Here is a 23,375-nt window from a genome sequence, read left to right as displayed (position 1 = left end):
TAACTTTCTAAAATATAAATGATCTTGCATCTTTTTTTCTTCACAGGCTTGATGAAGTTCCTAAAGTGTATAGTTGTATGAACAACAAGGTAAAAAAAGACATACCCATAAACATACATTATGAAAATGTTAGGGTTTAAATAATTGTGTTCCTTAAATTGAAATCTGACTTTTAAAGGGGTTAATTATTATACTTCAACTTTAATGGACATTTAATAATAAGGCAAACAAAGGATGGTTTATTTTGTTTGTTTGAAATACATTATTTTCATAGTTTGCAGGTTAGGGACCTGGGCCTGTTAGAATTAAATCAGGCTTTCTGGACCTCTTTCCCTGTTATGAAATCCATAGGGTTTATACCAGTGGCCTTCAAACTTTTATCTTGCAGCAGAATTACTTGGAGGTCTTGTTAAAACACAGCTTCTAGGGTTTAGCCTGAATGGAGCCTGAGAATGTTTGCATTTCTGACAAGTTCCCAGGTGATGTTGATGCTGCTGTTCGAGGCCCACATTTAGTTAAATTAATTTAAGAATGTATTTGGTTTCAGAGAGGGAGAGATAAAAACATCAGTGATGAGAGAGAATTATTGATTGGCTGCCTCCTGCATGCCTCCCCACTGGGGATCAGCCCCACAACCCAGGCATGTATCCTGACTGGGAATCAAACTGTGACCTCCTGGTTCATAGGTCGATGCTCAACCACTGAGCCACGATGGTTGAGCCATGCCGGCTGGGCCGAGGACACATTATTTTTTTCATATATTTTTATTGATTTCAGAGAGGAAGGAAGAGAGAGAGAGAAACATCAATGATGAGAGTCATACTAAGGCTAGGGATCCAGCCGGCAACCTAATGATGTGCCCTTGATTGGGATCAACTCTGGACCCTTCAGTCAGCAGGCCCAGGCTCTAACCACGGAGCCAAGCCGGCTGGGGCAGAGGCCACGTTTTAAGCACGGATTTGTACCCTCTGGACCACTTTTTCATCGTGCTGGTTCACAGCAAAGCTTTACTTTTTTTAAAGTATAGTTTTTTAAAAGAAGGATTTAAAAATGTTGCTTTAAATTCATGTAACTCCTATAATCTCTTTATGAGGGTAGTTGGTTTCAATTGTTTATATATACAACTGTATAAACAATCTATTAAAATTGATGTGAAAACAAAGTTTTCTGTTAATGGAAAATAACCTTGAAATAAGGTTCTAACGTTAGTAATCTTAAAGTCACATGGTAACTTGTCAGCTTATAAAGTACTATATATTGAAGGTGATGGCTACGGAGCTTTTAAAAGGCCATTTTAAGTTTAAAATTTTTTACATTTTAAATTTCCAGCAGCATTATTTAAGGTTCATTACTAAAATTCAGAAGTTGTTTTAAAAACCACTTTTAACCCCATTGTTCAGTAGTAAGCGTTATTTTAGGAATCCTTTTTACATTTTTTCCATATCGAAAAGCACGCATATACATGCATATCCACAGGGCTGTTACCTACTGCGCGCATGCGCGGGAACACGCGTTTTAAGTAGCGCCAGGCCTCCCTCGCCAGCCACCCTGCACCCTGGCGGCCTCGGAAATGTCCCCGTGTTCCTGCTCCCACAACCCGGCCTCCCATCACCCTTCCCAAGCCTGGACGGCCCTCGGTCTAGCCTGGCCGGGCCCTCTCCCACCTCCCACAGGCTTGGGACAGGCAGCCCAGGCCGCACCAACTGCGCCTGCCCACGGGCTGTTCACGGGCTCCGCCCAGACCTCGCCAAGTCCCGCGATAGCTCACGGGCTCACAGCTGCTTCGCCTTAACGGCTCTGCGGGTCTGGAATGTTCTCGGAAGCTGTTTGAATTTTAAAGATTGAAATAGTCACATTTTCTGTGCGTATTTTTGTTTAGTATGCTTTGTGCTTTTATTTTTTTCTGCTTTAATCGGTACATTTTTAAGTATTACCCTAATAAGCTTTTTCTTTTTCTTAGTTAGAAAAGCTACTCGGAGAAATCATTGCTTGTCTACACTTCAGCTACACTGGGACTTACGACAGTGAATTTCTTGAACAGATCTCTCCATTATTATGCATCATATTTTTGCACAAGAATAAGCAGATTCGAAAACAGAGTGCTCAGTTCTGGAATGCCACATTTGCGAAAGTGACGACATTGATTTACCCTGAAGAGTTAAAGTATGCTAACCTTACATAGTTACTCTGTTGATCATGTACATTCACTTTTTAGTTTAAAAAATTTTTCTTGTAAGGAATTATTGCAGAGGTTTCTTAGTTGAAATGTTGTTATGTGGAGTACATGCTAATTATTAAACATTATTTGACCCTTTCTTTGGGTTTCAGAGTAGTAACCTCTTGGTTTTAGGAAAATAAAAAGCACTTTGAAATTATCCTTAATAAAAGAAATACAAAGGTCAGGAAATTGATGGTTATTAATTCTGGGTGATGTGCACTTGGGTACATAAAGTAATAATATAGTCTACCCTTGCTTGACATTTTCTGCAATAAAAATTTGAAAAAAAATTTTTATAAAGAAAATTTGGAAATGGAAGAATTTAGCAAAAAACATTAAGTGTTGCCAGTAATTTCTCTCAGTTTTGTGTTTGTAGAGGATGAAGTAGTCTTTAAGCTGGATGTCATTTTGCCACTTGAAAATTATAATTAAAGTGTTCTTGTTGATACTGATATTCACCAGTACTACTTGATTGAAGGAATGCATATTTGTGTACTTTTTTAAAAGACCTATACTAAGACAAGCCAAAGAAAAATTTCTGCTTCTGTTGCCTGGTTTGGAAAACGTTGAAATTATGGAGGAATCCAGTGGACCATATTCGGATGCAGTGAGTTGTTGTTGTTTTTTGCTTTTGAATGACTAGTTTGTTTATTGGGTTTCAATGTAATTTATTGACGTGATAAGCAAGTACAACCTGAACAGAGATACTTCATAATATAGGATTTTTTCCATAAAGTCAGTTGTCTGGCTTGAAATACTTTCATGAATGAAGGGCAGTAAATTTCACCATAGATTCTTGTGTAAGTAATCTCTGTGCTTGTTCGTTAATGATCTCTTTTGAATTACTGTACATCATGTGTGCTGTTTTACAAAGGCTATAAATTATTAAAATACGTTGTTAAATGTTGCTATTTAGATAAACTAGGAGTAATAGTTATTTGTTCACATCTAAGCAAGAGTTAGCCTTTATTTTCTCATTTCTTTCCATTGAATCATTCCTTCTGTCAAAAAAACACATTTTTGTTATTACATCATTGATTGGACCAAAGTTACTTTGGCTAATGATACCTGATGACTATCTGAAGATTAAGGAGTAAAGGCATGGATATTGTATACCCCACGAAGTGAATATCCTTAGACAACTTCATCCTCACACAACTTATTTCTTCAATAACAATGTAGTCTAGTTAGTTTTTGTTTAGAACCTGTAAAAGACAAAAGGTCAAATACTCTTTGGTTTTGGTTTTTAGCTAAAAATAATAGACGGTTGGGACTTTTTTATTGTAAGTTGGCTTGAAAAACATATAGTCTGCTGGGAGGGGCATGATAGTTAACATTTTCTATCATTCATGGTTATTGTTTAATGTCTTAACATTTTATGGCTTTGGTTTTTCTTTTAGAACTATTTATAGTAGTAGGAGGGGTATTTGATTTATTTTTGTAGTAATGGTATATCTTGTTTTCAAAGTTCATAAAATTAAGTGGTGTAAAACAGCTTATTGCATATGTTGGAGATACCAAATCTATTTGCTGTTAACTGAAATAGTGATTTTCTTATCATTGACATGATTTTACTGGAGTTGAATCAAAAGAAATTTGAAATGAGTATTCATTACACTGGAAATTTTAAAACGTGAAAACGAGAAATATTGTACTTAATGATATTGTTTTATTTGTCCTAAAACAGACAGAAAACTCACAATTAAATATGAAGATAAGTGGCATGGAAAGAAAATCAAGTGGAAAAAGAGATTCTTTTTTGGCACAACCAAAGGTTACAAAAGAAAACATGAAATCACCAGCCAAAGTATGTTCTTTCAAAGTTTATTAGCATGGCATGGATGTCTTGAAGCTTTGGGAGATGATTCCTTCTTAGTAAAGTTACATCTGCATAATACTTTGCATCCATTAAGTAGCAGCCTTCTTGAGATGGAATGAAACTAGATTTGAATAGCTGTAACAGCATAAGAGGAAAACATTGTAGAACTTATATTATTGAATACAAACAAAATGCCTAGATAAGAAATCTATTTTAACCTCAAATCTAAAACTAAATATCTCTCTAGTTGCCGTTTAACCGATTTATATTATTGGTATGTAGAGCATATGATTTTGGCAGCTGGAACTTGACTATTTAATACTTCACCATGAGAGCCATAGTTATACTCTTCTCCTGTTTGAACAAAATGATTTCTATGTGTTGGCCTGAAAAACATTTCCCATGCTTTGTTGGTAAACGCACACTTGCCTACTTTTTAAAGAGATATAACAATTTTTATTTTCTGAGTATTAGAGGTACAATGAAACAAAGGGACATTGTACTAATTGTTATTAACAAATGTTATAGTTGTGTGGTTTTGAACTTAAAACTTTCTACTCATTATCAAAAAATTTAGTGTTGGAATAGAGATTTATTGAAGTATTACAAAAATAATTCGGCAACTCAAATGTATATTTACTTTTTTTAAAATTTATAGTTCAAACTAGAATCTTCATCCCCCAAAATAAAGAGTGGAATGCCTTTGGAAGAAGAAAAGTCTACTGAATTTGTGTTTATACCTCCAGAAGGAAAAGAAACAAAGGAAAGAATACTAACTGAACATCAGAAAGAAGTACTCAAAACAAAGAGGTTTGTAGTCCTTTTGTCTTGAATTGAGTATTTTGCAGTCACACTTAGATTTCATGCACCAAACTATAGCTTTGTCTTTAGAACTAAGATATTGTTCATATTACAGTATATTTTAATGCTGAAAAGATTCACTAGGTAACTAAATTTCATAGTGTATACAGCTCCAAAGTAATGCAACAAATGTCTGTAAACTGAGTTCCTTTATTGAGGTGTAGTGTGGGAGGGAAAGGTAAAGAAGATGGTTTCATGGAAAATAAGCATCTAAGCCTTGGCATATTTTTTTTAATTGTTCTTAAGAGAACTAGATGTAGAATAGTAGGCTTTACTTTCTGATTGTAGAAATATCAGATTTTGAACTTATAAAATATTTTCCAGGTGTGATATTCCTGCCATGTATAATAATCTGGATGTTTCACAAGATGCATTATTTTCCCAGTATAGTCAGGAAGAGTCTATGTAAGTATGGAAGCTGCTGAAGTAACTTTTTTAAAGTTTTACTTAAAAACTACTCTAATTTATGTTTATTTATTCCAGGGAAATTCCTAAATTAGCTGAAAAATCGAAGGAAGATTCCAAGATGGCATTTAAGGTATACATATTTTGGGGGTTTTCAAATCACTTTCATTATGGAGTCTATTGTATTCATTTTAAGATGTGCTGTTTAATTTGTTAAATTTCACTAGCAGATGTTAGCAGAATTATAGTCGTCTGTGGATGTGGATGAGTTTAAATGTATTTGGTTTTTTTGAATATTTATCATTAGAAAAAAGTTAGTGGGCATCTACCACCACCTTTGGAGTAATTACAAAATACCAAAAGTCAGTGATTACCTTTGAATTACTAAGGCATTACACTAAAATTTCCCCAGAAAGTCAGACTTGTATGCTGGTTAATCTATATATATATGTACATTTTTCTGCAGGAGGAACTAACAAAGAGTGACATTGTCATTTCACAAGATGTTACAGGAAAGTGTGGTATGGAAGAACATCTTGAAAAGACTTCTCTTTCAAACATTGAATGTAGTTCTGTTGAGGAAACCCATCCCGGAATACTGAGCAGTAATCATAATGCCAGAAAAAAAACTTTAATTTCATCAAATAAAATTTCAACTGAATGTGCATCTAGTACAGGAAACACTTTTGGTGTTAGCAGTAGCTCAGTTTCTAATATCACCAATTCTGGAACACCCTCACAGCCTACAAGTCGAAGGCAAACCTTTATTACTTTGGAGAAGTTTGATGGTTCAGAAAATAGACCTTTTAGTCCGTCCCCCTTGAACAATATGTCATCAGCTGTTACAGTGAAAAATAGTCAGGAAGGCATGGCTAAAACAGATATTCCACCGAAAGCAAAGAGAAGAGAAGTGGCTCTTTCAAAATCTGACTCTGAAAAAATAGTGCATGGAAATAAGCGGTCAGGCCTAAGGTCAAGTAAAGCTGAACAAACGGGGAATAAAAGTTCTAAGCTCTTAATGACATCAGATCAGAAGAAAAGCACTCAGGAATCTATTGATAGCATGGTAGCCTTAGAAAATAATCCAGCTAGTTTGCTTAATCAAACAGAATGTGTGTTAGATAATCAGGCTCATCTCTCTGAATCTGCAGTGGAACATGAGGATACAATGCTTAAACCAACAACAGAAAATGCTTTATTAGAAAATAGTATTGTAGAGGAGAAAATCTTAGGAACCAATTTGGAATCCAAAGAAAATACACCCCCAGCCATAATACCAGCAGATCAAATGGTAAATGAAGATAGTCATGTTCAGATAACTCCAAATCAGAAAACCCTTAGACGTTCTTTAAGGCGACGTTCAGAAATAGCAGAGCCTATCACTGATAGCCAAGATAAAGAAAATACTCTTCAAAAAAAGGAAAGATATAAGGAAGAAGAAAAGACTCTTCAAAAAAGTCAGTTACATGTAAAAGATGATGTGTTACCTAAGCAAAAACTGATTTCTGAACAAACTGTACAGGAAAATTTAATTGAGAAGGATACTTTACATGAGAAGACTTTAGGGGAAACCAGCACTAATGCTGAAATTGAAAAAAATAGAAGAAAGCCAGACCTTGAGAATAGTAAATCTGAGGGAGATGCTGGCCAGGATATTGCAGATAAGTCCTCTGAGAAACAAGTAAGGGGACGGACACGGTATCAAACAAGGAGAGCATCCCAGGGTTTACTTTCCAGCATTGAAAACTCCGAATCTGATAATTCTGAGGCAAAGGAGGAAAGTTCTAGAAAGAAGAGATCTGGAAAATGGAAAAACAAAAACAGTGACAGTGTTGACATTGAAGATCAAGAAGAGAAAATGGAAAAACAGGAATGTCTACAAGTTGAAAGTCAGATACATGATCATAAAGCAAATTCAGAAGTGGACATAAATATAAAATCTCAGATTTGTGAAAACAAAGATGAAAATAATACTGTAGCTCTCCAAGATTCTACAGTATCTTCAGATTTGGTGCTAGTTTGTGATATATCAAATACTTATGAAGAAAAAAGTAAAACTAACAAATGTGCAGGTTATTCCTCTTCAAATTCTGTATCAGAATTAAATCTAAGGACTAGAAATGCTAATAAGAGGTTACATAAGCGAGATTCCATAGAAAATAATGTGGAAGAAGGGTCAAAAATAGACACATCAGACAGTTCTTTGCCTTCTGAAAAATCTTTTCAAACACCTGAATGCCGACACAAGAGAAGTCGGAGGGTAAGGAGATCTAAAGGTTGTGATTGCTGTGGAGAAAAGTCACAACCTCAAGAAAAGTCACCCCTTGGGTTGACAAATACAGAAAATTACAATGTAAAGGTCAGTGAAACCAAAAAGATAGATGTGCCAATTCCTGTAACTATGTCAGAGACTTCTACAGGTAATACTCACCCTGAGGCTAAACTTCCAGATGAGTGTCATATTGTGAATTTTCATTTGGGTCTCAAGGAGGAGAATGACACTATTGATTCATTAATTGTACCTGAAACTGAGTTGAAAGAAAAAGATATTCAAGACTCTCTTCCTTCTGAAATAGTAAATTTTAAAGAAGAAATGTGTGATACGGATTTTAAGGAAGAAATATCGATTGAAAGCCAAGAGCCATCCAATAAAAAATGTAAGACTGTTGGCCCATGTTTAGGTGATTCCAAAGATATTTCACTGGAATGTTCTAATTTGGAGACCAAAGAAGAAAAGCCAGAGGCTATACTAAAAATGGAAGTAAGTACAGAGAACATTGTTAATGTTGAAGCAGATGCATGTAAAGTAAAAGGAGAATTCAATCCAGAAGTAGAAGCTATGGAATTGGATGTAGAATGTGATAAGTCTGAAACTAGCTTCTCTGAACAAAAGAGTGCCAAAACGGGTATTTTTGAGGAAGAGGCAACAGAGAAAAACAGTACAAGAAGTGATGAATCTGAAGCAGATGCAGCTAAAGTACTGATTGCTGAAGAAGCAGTAACTGAGGAATTTAATTCAGCTATTGGTTATCCTGATAATACCACACCTATAGAAGTAAGAGCTCAGTTAGAAGTTTCTGAACAAACAGCAGTTGGTGGAATAGATGGAGGAAATGATGAATCTGATCCAGGCTCATCTGAAGAAATGAATGCTGAAGTGGAAAATTATGAAGAAAGAGTAACTGGTGAAGTGAATGCTGAAACTGACCTTGTCAGTGAAACAGAGGATGAGGACTTGATTACCAAGGCATCAAAGTCCATAGAAGCTGAAACAAACAGATTGAATATAGAAATTGGCAACATTTTCCCTAACACACTTAAGGTGAACACTGAAGAAGGAAAAGCTAACTCTAATAAAACAGAAACAAGCATTGTACTTAATAAACCTGAAGAAGTAAAATTAGATGACAATCAATTGAAAGTGGAAAATGGTGGTGAAACTTTACAGGAAGTTCACCATACTTCAGAGAAAGTGAAGGAAACATCACAGTCTCTGGTATCTGAAAGAGATACCTCTGAACTGATAACAGAAGACAATAATGCATCTCCTCAAAAATTAAACGAATTTGATCCTTTACTTCTGTCAGCAACTGAGAGTCCTAGTGGCATGCAGGCGCGCTGTATCTGGTCTCCTTTGGCTTCTCCATCCAGTAGCATTTTAAAAAGAGGACTAAAAAGACCTCAAGAAGATGAGATCTCACCACCTGTTCACAAGGTAGGGGTTTGGGGCTGAATCTTAATGGCTCATGTTTAAATGGAATATTTTTGCATATATCTTTTCGAATTAGTGTTTTGTTTTCTTACTCAGGTGGAATTGCTGTGTATATGGAAGCTCTATTTTTATTTATTTTTTTAAAACATTTTTATTGATTTCAGAGAGGAAGGGAGAGGGAAAGAGAGAAACATCAATGCTGAGAGAGAACTGATCGGCTGCCTCCTGCACACCCCCTACTGGGGATTGAGCCCACTGGGGCATGTGCCCTGACTGGGAATTGAATCCGGGACCCTTCAGTCCACAGGCCAACAACACTCTATCCACTGAGCCAAACTGGCTAGGGCTCTTTAATCCATTTCGAGTTTATTTTTGTATATGGTGTTACAAAGTGGTCCAATTTCATTTTTTTGCTTGTACCTGTCCAGTTTTCCAAGCACCACTTATTGAAAAGACTGTCGTTACCCCCATTGTATATTCTTACCTCCTTTGGCGTTAACTGACCATATAAACAAGGATTTGATTTTTGGGTCTTCAGTATGCTATACATTGTTAATACAAATTAGTTATGTTTTGTTTGATAGTATCTCATTTCAGTTTTATTTAGGCAACAGCATAGTGTAGTTTTTTATAGCCGATATGTACAGAATCTTCCCACTTTTTTGAATTAAAACTAGGGAACATTTATATACATACTTAACATTGTAAGTGCTCTGTTGTGTATGTCAGATAGCTTGATTGTGTGAACATATTGTAAGAGTTTAGAGGAGACTTCAAGCTAGAGCTAAGAAACAAAAATTGCTACCCAATTGCTGTGAGTCTGGTATCTTCAGAGTTTAGAACAGAATCAATCTAAGTAAGATATATCAGAGGCTAGTTAGTACTATGTCTAACTCTTTAACTTGTTCTTTACAGTCATTGTAGTTAATAGTTAAACCCATAAAGTTCGTAGTATTGGATTATGCAATTTTTACTGCTACATGCACTTTCATTAAGTTTCTGCTACTGTGTCTGTTTCAATCTTCGTTGCTATAGAGCAGTGGTCGGCAAACTCATTAGTCAACAGAGCCAAATATCAACAGTACAACGATTGAAATTTCTTTTGAGAGCCAAATTTTTTAAACTTAAACTATATAGGTAGGTACATTGTTATTAACTTAATTAGGGTACTCCTAAGCTGGCCTTTGCTAAAAACGTCCTCAGTCTGATTGAGGTACATTCGCTGAGGTCGACCCCTTCCAACTCTCCCATCCACACTCATCTTGTATATTTGTTTCATCTATCTCCTTTCGTTCGACCTCTCTATATGTGCAAACCATCTCAACATACCTTTCTCAATCCTCGACACTACATCATCTTTCACTCCACAACGTTCCCTAAAATTAACTTAATAAACTTTACTTAAAGTTTTAAGTCTTAGTTAAACTATAGGTACGATGAATAAAACTTGATATCATAGTTAATAATGATATTTATTGATAAAATTAAACTTCTTACAATTTACCTTACAATATCCATGAAATTAAATCATGGCAATGACTGACAAACACTAATGTGAACAATGGCCTCGTATCTCCTTGGAAAGTTTGAGTAAGTCAGGTTTGTATGCTATTTTTAATTTTAGGCACGATTCCAGGTTCTCATCAATAAGACGACTTCTGCGCATGGGCCACGAAGTTTCAATCGCACTGTACATGCGCGCCCCCACATGGTATTTGTGGAAGAGCCACACTCAAGGGGCCAAAGAGCCGCATGTGGCTCACGAGCCGCAGTTTGCCGACCACTGCTATAGAACTAGATCATTGGAATGACCTGTGCTATTTGTGAAAGCAGTCATTAGGAAAAACTACAGCTATATACGTACACTTGATTTCTAGTGAAATAATTTAAGCTTCTAAACCCACACTCCATTTTTGGGTAACCTTATACTGAGAATTTATGGTGTTATTTTTTAACTTTAATTTTTTTAAATAAAAACATGACCTGTGTTTTTAGGTTCGCCGAGTCTCCTTTGCAGATCCAATATATCAAGCAGGATTGGCAGATGACATTGATAGGCGATGTTCTCTTGTTAGGGCCCATTCTTCAAATAGTTCTCCCATAGTAAAAGGTGTTAAAACTTCACCTACTGCACAATCTAAGGTAAGCTGTAGGCTTTAAAATACACATATGTATGCAGACAGAATTGCATTGTGTAGTTTGTCTTAAAATTAAGGAACAAAACTTGTTTGGATTGGATATATTCTTTTTCTGCCACTTGGTAAACAGACATGAACAGGTTATAAAAGGCAATGATGATCCAGCAAGTAATTGATTATATAGTTTATTACATTATAGATTTTTAGAAAGTATTAAGAAATTACTGTATTCTAAATTGTGAAAATAGAGTTGTAAATTTATAGTTAACTAGGGTTCTGAGTTTTTTTTTCTCTCCTATCTAGCATAATACCACTTCAAGCAAAGGATTTCTGTTCCCAGGATCACGTAGCCCTAAATTTAAGAGCTCAAAGAAATGTTTAGTAAGAAGTGCTTTAGTTTTAATGCAACTTTTTTTTTTCATGTTTAGTGAGATGATGTGTATTTAACGGCTTTTGAAATTTATTCTAAGATTACAGAAATGGCTAAAGAATCCATACCATGCCCAACAGAAAGTGTTTACCCAGCTTTGGTAAACTGTATGGCACCAGTTGATATTATTTTACCTCAGATTACTTCAAACATGTGGTAAGTGATTAGGCTTCTGGCATATTCTCAAAGTTGCCCCTTATTTAAGAAAACTATTTAAATTATCAAAGTTCTCATGTTTAGAATTGCTTTTATATGCACCTTTATACATATTTTAGAAATAAAAATTCAGCTGGGAAGATGGATCAGAAAGGACAATAAGAGAAGCATTTATCACAATGGCTAAGATAATTGTGTGCTTATTTTCCAGGTGCCATGCTGAACTCTTTTATATACATTATCTTATTTAATCATAATATAAACCCTGTAAGAATAGTAGTAGTGTTATTTCCACTTTATAAGATGAACTTTACAAAGGTTAATTCATCAAAGTCAGTCATTATGTTAGTAAGCATGAAGCACACATTAGGCTTAGTCTGATTCCAAACTATTGCTTAAACCAGGCATACACATCAGATGAAAATTTTATGTTTTAATTTATATGTTCAGTGTCAGTCTTCACAGTAGGTTAGGTGGGCATATATAAATTCAGCATGGTTGAACTTAAATTAGGAAATTCACCTAGATAGACTCTCACAAATAGAGTAAATATAAAACTATATAATAATGTTCTACCTTTTTTTTATTGTCTGTTCAGGGCAAGAGGACTGGGACAACTCATTAGAGCCAAGAATATAAGAACAATTGGTGATTTGAGTACTCTTACAGCATCTGAAATTAAAACTCTTCCTATCCGCTCTCCAAAAGTGTCCAATGTAAAAAAGGCTCTCAGAGTATATCATGAGCAACAGGTAAAAACTTAGATGTCAGTTATAAATCATGTATAAACACAACCCTGTGTCACATACCAATCGTTTGGTCAACAACAGACTTCATATACAGCAGTGGTTTGATAAGATAATAGTGGAACTGAAAATTCCTATCACCTATTGATGTCATAGTGTAAATGCATTACTTATGTGTTTGTAATAATGCTGGTGTGAACAAACGCACTGCACAACACAGTCATAAAAATGTAGCACATGTCATTATGTGTACAGCACATAATACTTGATAATATGAATGACTGTGTTGCTGGTTTACATATTTACTAAACTTTGTTGTTATTTAGACTGTACTCTTCCTGCCCTAGCCAGCTTGGCTCAGTGGATAGAGCGTCAGCCTGTGGACTAAAGGGTCCCAGGTTCCATTCCGGCCGAGGGCACATGCCTGGGTTCTGGGCTCGTTCCCCAGTAGGGGGTGTGCAGGAGGCAGCCAATCAATGATTCTCTCTCATCATTGATGTTTCTGTCTCTCCTTCTCCCTTCCTCTCTGAAATCAAAGAAATAAATTTTAAAAAAAAGTATGTACTCTTCCTACTTATGTAAAAAATGGTTTGCTGTGAAAGTTTGCCATGTTACCCCATCAGCAGTCTCCTAACTACATTTGTGATTGCATCATTTTACTTGGTTTAATCTCATTTTTGTGTGCAGTAACATGCTATAGCCTAGAAGCAATAGAATACACCATGTAGCCATTTATGTAGTAGGCTATGCCATGTAGCTGTGTGTGAGTATACTGTGATATTCTCACAATGACAAAATTGCCTAACACATTTCTCAGGTTGTATCCCTGTCATTAAGCAGTGCGTAATTGTAAATGATCTAGCAATATAGTTACACAGTTTGTACTTAAATTGTACACGCATTTCATGACACCTTTTCTTCCCTTCCCTCAGGAGTAACTTAAAAGATCACGTTATAATTCCACAGAGAAGTTTTTCTCATTTATTTTGAACTGTTCTTATGCAGTGTATCTCTCAATTCTTTGAATTCTGTTCTCCTACTACCTTATCTCTTTCATTTATACAAAACTGGCTATTGAATTCCATTGGCTGCGGTTCTTAAAACCTAGATGTTAAAATCCAAACGTTTATAAAAATCTTGCAGGCTTTTTATTTAACAGTATTTTGATTTTGATACCCAACCTTTTTACACATAAACATTGTGGGTCATGGATGTTTTCAGAATTTCTAATGAAAGCCAATATTCTTCCCCCTATAAAAATATATGGAAAATTTTATATATTATTTCAGAAAGGTTCATAAACTCCTAAAACCCATTCAGAGACTCTTTATATATCCATTGACATTCAGAATTGTGAGTGAATGGAAAATAGGGTCTGTTAAAGATGAAAATCAGTATTCTAGATTAGAATCTTTGAGACTAGAATTTGCTAACTACTTGAAAGTCCTAGAATTAGCATTAATTTGTGTTGTGATTTTTAAATACATATGTTTCTAAAACCCAAATACTTTATTAGTAATTTTTAGTTTTATAGATCAAAAATTTAGTTTCTTATTTTCTGTGTTCCATGGGGCCTGAGAATTGTCTCTGAAACATTATGTAATTTTTTAAAAACTGCTTTATTGAGACAATCCACATACCATAAAATTCACTGCCCCCCCTCCCACACACACACACTTCAGTGATTTGTGTGTGTGTTTGTTTTTAGTATATTTATAAACTTACACAATCACAACTGCAGTCTTAATTTTAGAACATTTTTATTACTCCAGAAAAAACTCTTAAAGTTATTAGCAGTCACTCTTCATTTCCAACCCCATGGCAACCACTAATCTTTTTTCTCAGTAGATTTGCCTATTATAGACATTTCATAAAAGTGGGGTCATACAAACCTGTGGTGTTTTGTGACTGACTTTCACTGCACATATTTTCAAAGCTCATTTGTAGGCTTTTTTGGCGTGTTATTAGAACATAGTTTCTTAGCAATATTAGCTAAGCTAATAATCACGTGATGGGCTGTCAGATTCTGTTTTGGTGTTAGTACTGTTGTTGGTCCTATTAAGAGTAACTTTCCATTCGTTGATTTTGTTTTTTACTGACCTGAATGTTTAATCAAGGTGAAATCTCGTGGACTAGAAGAAATTCCAGTTTTTGATATTTCTGAAAAAACAATAAATGGAACAGAAAATAAACCTCTCTCTGCTGATGAAGAAGGACTTGCCTCAGGTATATTTTAACAGAGTAGGACAATTTTATTTATAGATCAGTTGACTTTCTTGAATTGTTTTGTTATGCTTTTAGCTTTAATTTGACCATGCCTGTGAATTACACAAGTTTTTCTTTTGTGCTAGTTGCCAAGTACATGAAAAATAATTGTTTTACTTCAAGTATATTCAGTTGCTTTTCTATAATTGTCAACTCTACTCCAATAAGGAAGGATATGAACATTGTATTCTGGCCATACTTTTAATGAAAATGAAGTAAGTCTGGCGATTTCTTCAGTGGCACAGAATAAGCTATGTTAGATTTTCCTATTGGCAGTTCTCTTTAGGAACATGGTTACATACCTCAGCCTGCTTTTTCAATATTCAAACCTAGGCACTTAGACTTTATATTACCTTGAGCGGCAATATATACAACTTATGTTTTACCTGAAATAAATCTAATCATACTTTTCCCCTCTTTTTTTAGATTTAGTTGATCCTGTTGCTTTAGAAACTCCATTATCTAAAAATCTTGTGGCACAGGTCAGTGCACTTGCTCTTCAGCTGGATTCAGAGAATCTCCATAATTATTCAGGAAGCCAACTATTTGAAATGCACGAGAAACTTGGTAGCATGGCAAACACTATAATAAAAAATCTGCAGTCGCGTTGGAGGTCACCAGCTCATGATAATTCTGTTTAGTATTTTAAGACAAAGTTGAAACTTTAAAAAACTTCACTGAGTTTGTTATTTCATAAAATAAGTTCTGAAATATGGCACAATTTCAGACTGAATGTTTGCAAAATTGGTAACATTTCAGAACCTGAAGGGCAATGACTATGTAAGTTCAATTTTGTAAGTTCATTATGTAAGATGATTTTTTGATATTACATATTTTATTGGCTGCTATGCATAATTTTTCTAAAATTTTAAATTTACTAAAATGTGAAAGCAAAAACTAGAAACAAGCATTTATTTCACTTAAACTCATGCATATTCTGATTAAACATGAAAAATATTTTATTTGAAGTAAAATGGAAATTTTTTATTTGGATTTTTTGCTGACTGATAAAAGGTGTTTATACTTGATTTTTTTAAAAATTTATATTTGTTGTGCCTAAGGTTTAAGAAATCTGGTCTTGGTAAAATATACTGTATGTGCGATGTAAAAGAATTATTGTTTTTCACCGATTTCAACTATGGACAACTTTTAAGAAAAACCAGAAGTTTCAGGTTTTGGGTTAAAGTATTAAAGCAGACTTTACTAAGATATATATACACCATTCATTTATTTGCATTAGCAAATATTTGTACAACAGCATTTGCCTGTGAAAATTGACTCTTTGGGATATAGTATTGATTTAAAAATGCACAACTACTTGTACATTATGTATAGATTACAATGTTTTTAATTTATAAATTTCAGCTTTCGTTAATTGTGTGTTTCTGAAGCTTCTTGTGAATACTTTTGTGTAATAGAAACTATTTTGTATATATTAAATACTGAGATATCAGTATGGACAATAGAAGTGCTTTGTGGACTTGATGCAGATGTTTGTAATATTCTGTATTTACAAATGAAACAGCAAATAGTTTTGTACTTAGTTAATAGTCTCAGTTAAAACATAGGTTTATTTTCTTAAGTAACCAAAATGAGTAAAGTTAATAGAAATGAGAAAGTGTTACATGACAGTTTTACTTGTCATATCTATACTCTTTTTTTGTCTTTTGAAAGAGGGTATCAGCTACTAGAAAGCATGCCTCATTACATTTCTTTTTAATAGGAGAGTTCGAGTATTTTCATTACAACTTGGACTATAAGAAATCTAGTTTATCTGCTCTTTTCACCTGCACCTAAAGCAAACTTGGAAGAAATTTTAAACTATTTTTTTGAAATATGTGTGTTTTGCCTACTTTTCAAAAATAGGGTGTATATATTTAAAACATTTTTGAGTTTTACTAACATTAGTGCCTGACTTCCCTATTTGTTTTTTTTTATTCATAATGAGAATGTCTCATTTGTTCTCTGAATAGAATGAGTGAGCGATCTCAGTTTCACGCTTTATTCAGAACTAACTCCTACTTGAAAAGGCACACATTCTTCAAAATGTAGAGAGTTTAATGTTTGTGTCTAATTTGCTTCTATATTCAGAAGGGGGCCACCAGTCAGCCACAAAAAAACATTAGTGTCTTTTGTAATTGTAAATCCATGGTCATTACAAATATTTTGGGGTCTAAGTTTGAAATTTTTATACCAAGGATGGTTTTAAAAAAAATTCTGGGGCCATTGAATTAAGGATTATAGCTTGAAGCAATAACTAATGAAATATAAGAATATTTTTGTATTGTCTATCATTTCCCAAATAATATTTGACAGTAAAGAGGCATATACGTTTTTAGTGGACAGGTGTGTATGTGTGCTTCAAATGAGTCAAAATTACATTTCCTGACTACATATTTTAATGTTTGTGTGAACTAAACTTGGTGATGGAATGAAATTTTGGGGGAAGTGAACAGTATAACAGAAAATGGGGCCAAAATGATTACCATTCACTTAAGTCACTGAATTTGATACTAGCATAGGTATTAATTTATAACATTTATGATTCAACAAGGATATGTTTTAAAATATTTGAGGACAAAAATCAGTTTGCTAAGTCATCGTTGTTGATATAGTTATAAGTTTATCTCTGAGGAACCTTACTTAAAATATTCTTGCCTTGAAATTTTCTGAAAATTTTCCCGAGTAGCAAAATGCATTAATGTTCCTTAATTAACTACATTGTGTTGCTTCATATTAAAGTTAACTTAGCTTTTTCAAATATTTTCTAATGGTTAATAAAACATGACAGTAATACTCAAATGTAATTTATTTTGCATTTACTAAAAGGACCCAGTTGCATTCAGAAACATAGTAAGATTTTTTATGTTCCAGACCGGATTTCATAGTGAATTTAAATTTTCAATATTTGAGTGAGCCCATTGAAGGTGCTCTGCTGCTTGAACAAGTTTGGAAGCCATTGTTGAATGGTGTGCAGCTTTTGCTTTAAATCCATATAGTAAAAGGATGAGTCAATTTTAGTGATAATGCTGTTTGATAATATGGTAAAAAAATAAGACTTAAATCTGAACAATAAGAGCATGGTAGTTCTTTTTATGTATAGCTTGAAAGTAGTCAGGGATTCTGATATATTTAAGAATCATGACTGCAAAGCATGTGAGATTGTATATTGCCTAAAGTAAAAGTGGCAGGGCAAGAAACAAAGTTGGAGGGGAAATGGGATGTGTGTGTGTGTAAAGTATACAAGTAGAATTTTTAAAAAAGGGTAATAAGGAATGAGAAAAATTAAAAAATAAGAACTTTAAAATTTAGCTTAGTTGAACTTGAACAGGAGTTGGTAGGGCCAGGTCATGTTTTCCCTTAATGCCACTTGGTAATTCAGTAAGAATTATTCTTTATTATCACTTTATAGGGAGATCAGTCGTTAACATTATTAGATTAAGACTTGAGTGAGTAGGAGAGAAACTGTTAACTCATTATCATTAGTACAACCCATGTCCAATTTATTCTCAACTTTTTAGAAAGGTCTTGTACTTTGTATACAAACAATGGAAGTTTTGACTTTTAACAATGTTTCTCAAATTTGCATGTATGTGAAAATGCAGATTCTGATTCAGTATGTCTGTGGTGGGGCACAATCCTTCATTTCTCAAAACCTTCCACATGACATACTAAATAGTGAAGTCTGTGGACTGCACTGTCCTAGAGAGGCTGAAGAGGCTTCAAGGGGTGAGTTAGGTTTGGATAGCCCAAGCTGATTTAAGTCCTTACAGTTACTGTCACAAAAAATAAAAGCTGGTCTTTTTTTAAAAGTAACTTTCAAATTTATGAATTGGAGATGAGATAGAATGCTTCAAATTAAAGTTCAAATTGCAAAGAAAGTTTAAGGTTGAATTTGGAGCCTTGTTAATATGGAAGGTTTATATTTTTAAGTAGGCAGATAGTTAAGTGTTTGACATTATAAAAATCTTATTAAGCAGTTTGGACAAATGAGTCTTGGATTATGTTCTGATTTCTTTAAATATTAAAGTAAATTTTAAAATATTGGCGATGGCATTTAGTTTCTAAATGAATCTTGCCTTCTAAGTTATAGGACTTCATTATTTTATTTATAAACATTGAAAATAGACCACCCCAAAGATTAAAATGGCACTGAAGTTAGCAATGCCAAAGTAAGTTATGTGTGATAGATCTGCCTTGACATTGTACTGAAGACCTCCTGTGTCTTTGTTGTTAAGTTACAGGGTTAAAAATTGCAAAATAGAGTTTGAAAGACAGAGTTGATTCTCTAAACATGAGTGTTTCTTGGCATTCTGTTAAGACACTGTATTTCCCTCCATATTTCAATATTCTTTTTGTAAGATCTACCCTCATCCAAAGCATTTAAGAAAAGGTAGCCAGAAGTTAAGTGATGTACTTACTAAATGGTTTTATCAAGATTTATTGACCACTTGATCTATGAAACAAATCTGGGCTGTGTGGCTTGTAATGGCCCAACTAATATATGTCAGGCTTTGTATATTGCTTTTGAAAGTATACATTAAAATATGAGTCATTTGGATTTGAAGATGTATAGATATTTAATGGAACAGTAGTCTTAACAGAATTGAGTGTTTATGCAGTTCTCTGGAATATAATGCTAAATTTTACAGTGTGGTCTTACAATTTTTTCTTTACATGACAAACCCTTCACCAAAGAACAGTTAAAACCGAACATGAATTGCCAAGCTGTATAAATGCTTACTCCCCTGAAATATACTATTAGAATGGAAGATAATATATTTTTTTTTACCTGAGAGTATAAGTTTGAAGGCAGTATTTAAATGAATGTCACAGAGAAGAAAAATAACCTACCTAGCTTTTGTTCTCATAGCAGAGGAAGCATTACCTTTAGGCCACAGTGTACTGATTTGTAATTGTGGATAAAATTGTGCTTATTAGCAGGTTTATATGCTGATAGCGATGGATGCACTGATAAGTGATAAAATTTCCAACAAGAGGCAGCATTATTTCTTAAATAGATAAAATCCATGTAACTAGAAAGCTGACCTTCATAATATTGTCATGGAACTGAAAATGAATATAGTGTAGCAGTTATTTTCATACTTAATTGAATAACAATACTTATAAAGAATCTATTTTTATAGAATGGGAACTTTGTAATAGAAAAATGGAATTGAGAACACAGAATCAGTTTTGAATATAAGAACAAAGATGGCAGTCTTAACTAGTATGTTTTTATAGATCAGGGGATGATAAACTACAGCTGGACACCTGTTTTTGTATAAATCCTATGAGCGAAGAATGGTTTTTACATTTTCTAAATGGTTGAAAAAATATTTTGACAAAATTTATGAAGTTAATATTCAGTGTCTATAAGATTTTATTGGGATACAGCTATGTTTTTACATATTATCTTTGGTGGCCTTTCTGCTACAGCAGGAGAGTTGAATGGTCTGACAGATTGACCTGAATTACCTAGCATTTACTGTCTGGCCCTTACGTAGAGTTTACCGATTCCTGTTACAAAGGATAGTTTTTTTGTTCACACATGCGATGTAGTCAGTTTGGTTATTTGCTTCTAGCTGGTGGGAAGAGGATCTAGCTTCCTTAATTTCTTAATCCTGTTGCTGTTATTTAGGTTGTATTTTATAAAATGGGTTCCCCTATTCCATTTATGTTTTCTTATTGTGCAAGTACACATATTCTAGAAGATACTAATACTTTTAGGAAACATTTTTTCCTTAATTTTAAAATATAGTAAATGTGTTTGCCATGGATATTAAGGAACCATGATGTGTCAGAGGAAGGCATCTGGCACTAATGGGTTAAGTCACAGTTTGTTTTCTGTGTTGAGTAATTCCATTGCTTTCAAACTACCTCCTGTGGATAGACTTGACTAATATGCACTTAGAGAAAGACAAGAGAAGTCAAATCAGACATTTATTAGCCCAGTAATATTTTTGTTCTGATGACTTGGTAAACTTTCTAAGAGAGCTTAGTTTTGCATCCAGAAAGTATTTATATTTGGTAAGTTAAATGACTTAAGTTGAAACCTCATAGAAGTACCTGTTCATCCCTCAGTTAACTGCATTAGTAGATCGGAAATAAGGGTGTAGTCAGTTTTATCTGTGTAATGCTTTATACAATGTTTGCAGCAGCTGGACCTATACTGATAGTATATTTTCAGGTTCAAGACTGGATTGAGGGAGGGAAAAACCTTATTATGATTTCACAGTAAAAATTTTCATGACCTACTGAGTTGTTACCACTTGCCAATTGAAACTGGACATTGAAACATTTTAAAGAAATGCACTTTAATCTGAAATAATAAAAGTATAAACACTAAACCATAATGGTACTTGTTTGTTTGGTTTTGGGTTTTTATTCATTTATTATTTTAATGAGACCTGAATTGAAGAACAGCATAATGCAAATACCAACTTAAAGTAAACATTGTATTCCTCTACAAACACATGAACCATTTATTTTTGCCTCCTTTTATGGCCTGTTTTTAACTATAGATTTTCTGTTTTATGGGTTCCACACACTTTTTAATCCATATTTTTAAATTAAAAAAAAGAAAGAAATAGACTTGGTGATGTTGAAGGGTAACATCAGTTTATTATGGTTGCTATAACAGCCACAGACAGTGGCTTAAACAGCAAATTTGCTGTCCCAGTTCTAGACTCGGAGATAAAGTATCCTTTAAGGCTGTGTGGAAACTGTTCATGCCTCTGTCTCCTAGCTTCTGGTGGTTTGTTGGCACTTCTTGGCTTTCCTGGCGTGTAGAAGTATCGCCCCAAGCTCTGCTCTCATCACATGTTCTCCCTATGTGTTTGTCTACTTGTCCAAATTTCCCTCTTAGAAAGGCACCAGCTCCATTGAATCGGGGCCTAACTTTAGGACCTCATCCTAACTAATTTCTGCAATTCCTATTGATAAGGTCACATTTTAAGGTAGAGGGGGTGCGGGGGGGCGAGAAAGCAAAAATCCATAACACATTTCACAAGGGAGTGGCATTGAGTAGTACCAGGGAGCCCTGGTCATTGAGAGAGCTGAGTTGAGTTCTGGCTTGAGTGTAATCTATAGACATTTATTTCCATTATAACCTTTTGAATATGACATGAATTTCTAGTCACACAAAGGACTTCTCCAGTGTTAATGCACTGACAAAAATGGGGGCCCTAACAGATGGCTACAAAGTGGAATGAAGAGGAATGTTGAACTTAGATAGTGTTTTAAGGTGTGTCGATTACAATTTAATTTTTAGGAAATGTGATTACTAGGAATCCCACAAGGTAGTGGGAGGAAAGCATTGGGGGGGGGGGGGGGGGGGAGAGAACAAGGTTAACCCTGAGTTGATAACTTGAGGCTAGGAGATGGGTAGAGTAGAATTCTCAACCTTTGTATATGTTGAAATTTTTTAATTGAAGCTTTTGAAAAACTAAAATTAGATAAAGGTTATATCTGTTTTTTGTGCTTTTTTGAATAGCAACTATAAAGTTCCTGGGCAGCTTTTCGAAGTGAATAGGAAATTTAAAAACTAAAACATTTATTGTAACTGAGCATATGCTTTGAATGTTCCCCAAATTTAGGGGAAAAAACTAGTGTACAATGGGATTGTTGCCCAGCTTAACCTCTTTTAACCCAGTTTAAGTGAAGATTGAAGACTTGGGAGGGGGAGAGTGGCTCTCTCCACCATTAGGCTGCTTAGGAATGGCCTGCCTTTTTCTAGGATCTGTAAGTTTAATAAGGACACCAATTGTCTCTTGTTCATCACTCAAGCCCCAGCCAGCATCTCACATAGTGCCTAGCAAACAGGTGTAGTCGCAGATCATTCGCAAGTGTGGGCACTCTTCGCTAGTGTACTCCCTGAGTCTCAGACACATTAAGAAGTCTGTGGACACTACACCACTATGATGCCCACAGGCTGGCCCACCATCTAAATGTAGTGGGTGCAGGCTTTGCATGCTGAGCCATGGCCCTGGACAAACCCCAGATGCCGCAGGAGGCTGATGTGACAGACACGGTGGACTGCCCAGAGTCCTAGCAGAGTCTGTGCCGCAGCGCCCTCCCACCCCAGCAATGTCGGCTCTTGGTTCTTGAGTTCTTCAAAGAAAGAATTCAGAGCCAAGAATTCTAGTGCTAGAAGAAGTTTATTTAGCATGCAAAGTGAGAGTGCACTCTAAGGAGATTTGAGCAGGCCGGTCAGAGAACTGCTTTGGCCTTACAGAAAGAGGCAGAAGAAGTGAGCCAGCTGGACTGTGTAGACTCAGGAAGTAAGTTACAACGACAAAAGAAGGGTTCTTGGAAACACAACGACAAAAGAAGGGTTCTTGGAAACAGGTTCAGAGGATTAGCCTGGGATGAGCTGCTGCTGCCCACTACTCCTCTGGTTGCAAGTCTTGTGTGACCCTTAGAGCTTAGGAAAAAGAAAGCAAAAATACATGCCTGAAGAAAGAAAGCACAGGCGAGCTTAGAGAGAGAGAGAGAGAGAGAGAGAGAGATAGCCCTGGCCAGAGAGGCTTGGTTGGAGTATCGTCCCTTATATCAAAAGGTTGGGGTTTGATTCCCAGTCAGGACACAGTACCTAGATTGTAGGTTCAATCCCTAGTTGGGCAC

At 34.9% G+C, this 23,375-nt stretch overlaps 1 protein-coding gene across 7 annotated transcripts in view; it reads left to right on the top strand.

Moving 5' to 3' along the window:
* The window catches only part of RIF1 (replication timing regulatory factor 1), a 59,865-nt gene extending 39,707 nt beyond the window's left edge, over positions 1–20,158 (top strand). For 5 of the 7 annotated variants that reach the window (XM_059704501.1, XM_059704502.1, XM_059704505.1 and 2 more), the window contains 14 exons: positions 47–89; positions 1,961–2,163; positions 2,726–2,825; positions 3,906–4,025; positions 4,696–4,847; positions 5,223–5,303; positions 5,382–5,436; positions 5,770–9,018; positions 11,011–11,157; positions 11,457–11,534; positions 11,624–11,739; positions 12,338–12,491; positions 14,603–14,711; positions 15,177–20,158. In XM_059704501.1, coding sequence (XP_059560484.1) covers positions 47–89; positions 1,961–2,163; positions 2,726–2,825; positions 3,906–4,025; positions 4,696–4,847; positions 5,223–5,303; positions 5,382–5,436; positions 5,770–9,018; positions 11,011–11,157; positions 11,457–11,534; positions 11,624–11,739; positions 12,338–12,491; positions 14,603–14,711; positions 15,177–15,391 — 4,822 coding nt within the window. In that variant the 3' untranslated portion in view covers positions 15,392–20,158. The remainder of the gene's footprint in view (positions 1–46; positions 90–1,960; positions 2,164–2,725; positions 2,826–3,905; positions 4,026–4,695; positions 4,848–5,222; positions 5,304–5,381; positions 5,437–5,769; positions 9,019–11,010; positions 11,158–11,456; positions 11,535–11,623; positions 11,740–12,337; positions 12,492–14,602; positions 14,712–15,176) is intronic. The other 2 variants (XM_059704504.1, XM_059704503.1) reach the window with 2 other exon arrangements.
* Positions 20,159–23,375: the final 3,217 nt, after the last annotated feature.

The sequence above is a fragment of the Myotis daubentonii genome, chromosome 7 (assembly GCF_963259705.1).
Source record: "Myotis daubentonii chromosome 7, mMyoDau2.1, whole genome shotgun sequence".
Lineage (NCBI taxonomy): Eukaryota > Metazoa > Chordata > Mammalia > Chiroptera > Vespertilionidae > Myotis > Myotis daubentonii.
This window is presented reverse-complemented; position numbering and strand designations above follow the sequence as displayed.